General features: G+C 61.6%; 2 protein-coding genes across 2 annotated transcripts; both read right to left on the bottom strand.

Moving 5' to 3' along the window:
- Window positions 1–946: 946 nt before the first annotated feature.
- LBRM_06_1050 (putative deoxyribose-phosphate aldolase) lies at window positions 947–1,792 on the bottom strand (the record flags this gene model as incomplete). Its single annotated transcript, XM_001561989.2, has 1 exon — window positions 947–1,792. One exon carries the CDS (start codon window positions 1,790–1,792, stop codon window positions 947–949), a length of 846 nt encoding a protein of 281 aa, XP_001562039.2.
- Window positions 1,793–3,286: 1,494 nt separating this feature from the next.
- Window positions 3,287–4,228, bottom strand: LBRM_06_1040 (conserved hypothetical protein; the record flags this gene model as incomplete). The annotated part of the gene is made up of 1 exon (XM_001561988.2): window positions 3,287–4,228. The coding sequence occupies one exon, from the start codon at window positions 4,226–4,228 to the stop codon at window positions 3,287–3,289; it is 942 nt and encodes a 313-aa protein (XP_001562038.1).
- Window positions 4,229–6,000: the final 1,772 nt, after the last annotated feature.

Genomic DNA, 6,000 nt, shown 5'->3' with positions numbered 1-6,000 from the left:
TGCCTGCCCGCATAGCGGAGACTTCTCAGGCCCGAGTAAAGGCAGTGCCGAGTCGTCGGCGGCTCGCGGCGCGTGACACCCCGAGTGGTGCTGCAGTCCTTGGCGAGGCTGCGCGGCAGAGCATCCACCGGGCTTTGCTGTACTGCAATGTAGAAGAGCACCGCATCTACGCCTCCCTCTGAGAAGCAGAGGCTTCTTGTGTGCGTACACAGCCGGCTCAGTCAGTGGCCTCTTCCGACTCCGCCGAAGCCGTGGTGCGTCCCCTGTGCTGCCACGATTGCAGGCTGACCCGTGGCCGGTGCGATGCGCAGTGTCCGGCCTCTGGCCCCCCCCGCACCTCTGTTTGAGTTGCCACGGTGCGCAGGGCATCGTCCTGTTTCCCCCTTCTGGTCATCTTCTCAGTTCTTTCTTTTCTCCAGCGCCTTCGGAGTCCGGCGGTTATGCTGGAAGGGGGGCGGTGGTGACGCACCGCCTCGCCAGGGATGTACGGCTCGCTTAAGGCAATAAATGAGAGGAAGGGTCAAGGGAAGAAATCCCCAGCCCTGCTCGGTGGGACCCCTATGAAGCCGTGCGCAACGACACCTCGTATTCGGCCAGGTCTCTCCATCTTCCTCCAGGCGAGCGTAATTTTTCGTGGTCCGCTTAATCGGGTCCGTGCTCGAAGCCTATCCACAAGCTACGCGGCACCCTCTAACCCTCGTGCAGCTGTGCTTGCCTGGGTGTTAGTAAGCGCGGAGAGGAGGGAGTTGACGGCGAATATTGAGGGCCCTTTTCGTTCGCATAGAGGAGGATGCGTATTGTCGGTGAGAGGGGTATGTAATATGACCCATAGCGCACTGCGGTATACCGGACCAGGGAAACTCTCCCTACCGCTACACCAACGCGAGCAGGAGGAAGGGCGACTCGCAAGGCATGACGGAGCTGGGGGGGGGGGGGGGGTTTCGCTCTAGGGCGACACGATGACGACACCAGAGCTCGTGCCAATCCGCTTCACGCCGGCTTGAACGTACTGCATCACCGCATAGTGGTCCCGCACACCACCGCTCGCCTTCACCGAAGCCTCGTTGCCGACAACGGCTAGCATAATGTCAACTGCCTCTGGAGTTGCGCCGCCCGTGCTGAAGCCAGTGGAAGTCTTCACGAACGTCGCGCCAGCTGCCACGCTCATGATGCACGCATCGACGATCTCCTCCTCTGACAGGAGACAGGTTTCGAGGATCACCTTCGACACGGCATTCGCTCTTGCGCAGACATCACAGACGCCCTTGATATCGGTGAAGACATCATCGTAGCACTTGCTCTTAAGGGCGCCGATGTTGATGACCATGTCCACCTCCTGCGCCCCGTTAGAGATTTCTTCTGTCGCCTCGGCGACCTTCATGGCGGATGTCATCTGGCCTAGTGGAAAGCCGCAGACGCACGCGACCTGAACCTCCGAGCCGGCCAACAGCCGTGCGCACTGAGCCACATGGCAGCCGTTTACGCAGACTGCCTTAAAGTGATGCGCTTTTGCCTCCTCACATAGCTGCACGATGGCCGCATGAGAGGCATCCGCCTTGAGGAGCGTGTGATCGATGTACCGGGCGAGGTCGATGCTGTCGGAAGCGCTGCCGGTCCGCCACGTCCCGTTCGTCTCCTTTAAGTGCGCAAACCTCTCCTCAAGTCTGGGGAGGCCGAGCTGGGCAGCAATGAAGCGGACGCGCTGAAGAATCTTGTCATTGAGCTCGCCCTTGTGCCCCGGGCGCGAGGGCATGTCGAAGTTCACCTTCGCAGTCGGCTGCTGGTCGTGCATGACGGTGCAGGAAGGGGTGAACGATGAAGGGGGGAGGGGATGGGAGGGGCGGTACCTGACGAAGGAAGAGAAGCGGAGAGGGCGTGCAAACGTGGAATGCGAAAGTGGCTACGCGTTGCACGAGAACGGCTGTGTCGAGGCCCGTATGACCAAAGTGCGTGGCCACCCAACGTGCTGGGGAAACGGAAGCGCTGCGTAAAGGGGGGAAGGGGGGAAGAGCACACAGGATCGATGAAAGGCAATGAAAAGGGGGGTGGGGGGAGAGCACACAGGGCGGTACTCTGCACACTGCGCAACATTCCTCGATTTCATCCAACGCGGTGCCAACCTCCACCTCGGCACCTTTCAACTTCAGACGCCGTGGGGAAGGAAGCACGGAGTACCCACCACCACCACACACACACACACACAAGCAAGAGAAAAAGGGGGAGACGGGGGATGGCGCCACGCATGTCCCTGCGGTTACCTCTTCTCTACTCTCTCTTCTATCTGCTCTCTGTCAAGTAACTACGACGGCGGCGAAGTGATGGCAGACACCCACTGCTTTGCACGGTCCTCTGCGGTGGGGCCCTTTGACCCTTCGTGGGGTATTGGAAGTGTCCCCTGCTGCTTAGCTCCGATCCGCGCGCCGTCGGCCCGCACCCTCCCCTTTCCTGCGAACTTCCGCGTCCGCTGCGGTGTTTTCGTGTGAAAAGAAAGGGGGAAGGGGAGAGCGTGCGGGACAACACGGAGGCTAAACACCACACACAGAGGAGGCGCGCGCCATATGTCCGCTCGCTCTCCCCTTCCCCCTCCCCGCTCCGCTACTACCGCACCCCTCCCCTTCTTGGCCACACTCCTCACGACTTGCTTGTTTTCTCGCGCGTCCGCTCTCTGCCACGCAGCACGCGAGCCCGACCTCCCCGCGCACTCCGCCCCGGGCCTGTCTCTCGCAGGACCCCACCCTCGAGCTCGACCCGTTCCCCGCACCTGCAGGCAGCGAGGGCCCGCGGAGATGCGCGCGAGTCACGCCGACACTTCGCCCGCCCCATCGATGGCGCAAATGGGTTGGCTGTCGCCGGTCGCTCCGCCGCAGCGCCGCCCAGGGCCCGACCGTCGCCACCAGAGCAGCGCCTCGCCATCGGTAGGGACGGAGGGGGCCCGCGCGGCCTCCCCGCTTCATGTGCGGGGAGTGCCGAACTCCGGATGATGCCACGCGGGAGGGAGGGGGGGGGGGTGTTTTCCTCCGTCATCAGGGAAGCGTCAATCCGTCTGGAAGCAGAAGAAAAGGAGGGAGGAACGAGCGACACGCTGACAGTCATGCAGACGTACGCGCGCAGGCAGACGTGGAGTTCGTCTCTCCTTCCCCTCGTCATACGATAAGCGCCAACTGAAGAGGCCAATAGACAGAGGGGTGGAGTCGCTAAACAAGGAGAGAAGCTGTTCAGGAGGCAGAGATGGCAGCACAGAGAGCCTTGCAAGTTGTCTCGCCCTCTCTCCTGCTTGCATGTGTTTCTACTGGAGGCGGTTCTTCTTACGCTTCGCTGGACGTAGGGCCACGGTGTACCCTTCATGGCTCTCCTCGCCCGAGGTGCAAGGCAGAGGCGCGGCCTTCTTCACCGCTGTGGCGCCAGGCTGCGCCGTCACGAGCTGCTTCGCCACCTCCACCGCGTCCTCCATGGTGTTGATTGGGCACCCCTCCAGCTGCACCGCCGCGCTACTCGGCACGCCGCCGTTGCGCTCATTCAACGTGCGACGCCGCCCCCATGCGATGATGCTGAAGCGATCGGTTGTTGGTGTGTGCATCCGTGGCACGCCGTGAGTGAAGAGCTGGTTCACCTCCCCCGTGAAGGCGAAGCAGTCACCGTTCATCTGCGGGAAGTTGAACTCGCGCTGCGACGCCTCGTGCACGAACAGAAGGCTGCGCGTCGCACCAAGCGTCAGGCCAACGGTGAAGTCCTCACGAAGCGCGTGGCCGCCGTAGGCGTGGCTGTCATGATGCTGCGGTTTCCACTGAGTCCCGTCCCGGTAGTAGTTCAGCCGTGTCGCGTACACGTCCACGTCAAAGTACTCAGCGAGCATGTCGATGATGTCGTTGAAGGTCTGGCTGATGCCGGTCGGATTCTCGAAGACGTGGTGCTTGCTCCACTCAGTGAGGCCGCCGCTGCCGAGCATGTTAGCGCCTGTAGATGCGACCAGCTCCTCCTTGAGGGAATCGTAGAGCCGCATGTCCTTCGCGTCGGAGATAAAGTTGTGGATGTAGATGACGTTGCCGCGCAAGATGGAGCTGAAGTCGTCGATCAACTGCGCATCCACACGGGCCGCCTCTGAGTGCAGTATGCCTGCCGCGTGGGACAGCGCCACGTTCTGGAAGTCTGCCCCGGCGGCAACACGCTGGCGCAGCAGCGAGGACTTCCATGGCCCATCCGCGGTCGTTGAGGTCTGTGACACCACCATCACCGCTTTGTCTTTCGACCCCGCCGTCGTTTCGGTGATCTCATTGGTGCCGACTTGCCTTGTGCTGTGCCTTGCTTCCAAAGTGTTGGAGTGACCTGCAGTCGGCAGTGCTGTGGGCCACTTCCCTTTCTTTCCACTGTTTGGTGCTACGACAGCCGTCCACATCACGCGCGCTGTGTGTGTGTGGCTCTATGGACAGATGATAATGTGTAGGCGCTTACTTCTATGTGTCTTCTTGCCCGCCGCTTGTCTTGTGCGTGGCGTCGCCTTCCCTCCACTGTGTGGAGTGACTGCTCTCTGCTCGGTGTGTGTTTTGGCGAGGGGATGGAAGAAGTGATGAGGTGACTGATAGCAGCGACAATATCCAGAGAAGGGGAGCAGTCTGGCGGAAAAGGATCCGTATACTTTTCTGGTTGGTCTTGCAGATATGTACGCGCCCATGATGAAGCCAACCACAGCAGTGCGTGGCATCTCTGGGAGCAGTGCCACCCCCCCCCCTTACTCTTTGCGGAAAAGCCGAGCAGCCTGCAGTCTGCCCTCAGGTATGCGGCTGGGAGGACTGCAGGCTGCTCGGCGGACAGGCTGGGGCGAGCGCTGGGCCGAAGAGACATGCGACCATTATCAAGCTTGTGCAAGCTCACTACACATCGTGTCGTCGATTCAGCAACTATGCGCAGCCGCCTAGTGCTTCTCCGCCTGCGCCGTGCTGCAGTGGTGCCGAGCGTAATCCTCGGCCTGTGCTGCGCGGCATGCAGCGGCGTTGCAGTGGGGCTGAACAGCGCCAGGCGGTGGTGCTCGACCCGTGGTGAGCCCCTCAACACACCCCTGCACTCTGCACGAGAGAGACATCTCAGCCTCACAGGCCTGTAGTGCATCGGGCCTCTCGGATTTTCAGCACCCCGGCGTAGAGAGAACGACAAGTGCGACGGCGGCGGCTCTGTGCTCCCACAGCAGAACATGCGTGCAGGTGGGTGGGGGGTGGGTGGGGAGGGGGTACCCTCCAGCCTCGCTCCCAAGGACGTGGCTGAAACACTGACGGCCTGGCTTTGCTGGGCTGACCCTACACGACGAATGCACTTCACGCTAGGCGACATCCCTGAGAGGGCTAACCGGTAACGAGTGCAGCTCTCCGTCAGGTGCCAAGCAACGTCGCACGCAGTCCTCGCTTTGCTGAATGCGCCCCGCCGATCCGTACCACCCGATGTGAGAGAGATACGCAGGGAGAACCAGACTGGGCTGGGGCCGCTGAGGGCGAGTGGCCCACTGCCCACTACTTGGCCTGTGTAGTTGATGAAAGGCGCCACTGCCTCGCACAGCGCCGGCGGGACCGCAGAGACATCACCCCAGCGCCGCGTAACCGCTGCCCGATCAAGCTCACTGTCCGCTTTGAAGAGGGATGTGACCTCGCTGCCGTCAGCGATGACTGGCACTCAGCTATACTCGTTCCACAAAGCAGACTAGAAACTGCACCGTGCCCGGGTTGCCGAGTCGACCTGCGAAGACGGTGCCCACCACAGCGACAACGGCACGAAGACGCGCGAGCCTCCGACTGCCGCGCTGACCCCGCGACCACCACGACAACCCGAAAGTGCGCCAAAAGGGAGGAGAGGCGAATTGGCCATGCAAGCACATCCGTCACAACGCCACCGCGCATACACAACTGCCAGGCATTCCTCATGAATAGTGTAAAGTCTCTGACCAATGGTAACGACCTTCAGGAACGTTACCCCACGCGATAGAGCCGCTTGTCGATTGCTCCGGACGCCAAAACG

Source organism: Leishmania braziliensis, chromosome 6 (assembly GCF_000002845.2).
Source record: "Leishmania braziliensis MHOM/BR/75/M2904 complete genome, chromosome 6".
Classification (NCBI taxonomy): Eukaryota; Euglenozoa; class Kinetoplastea; order Trypanosomatida; family Trypanosomatidae; genus Leishmania; species Leishmania braziliensis.
This window is presented reverse-complemented; position numbering and strand designations above follow the sequence as displayed.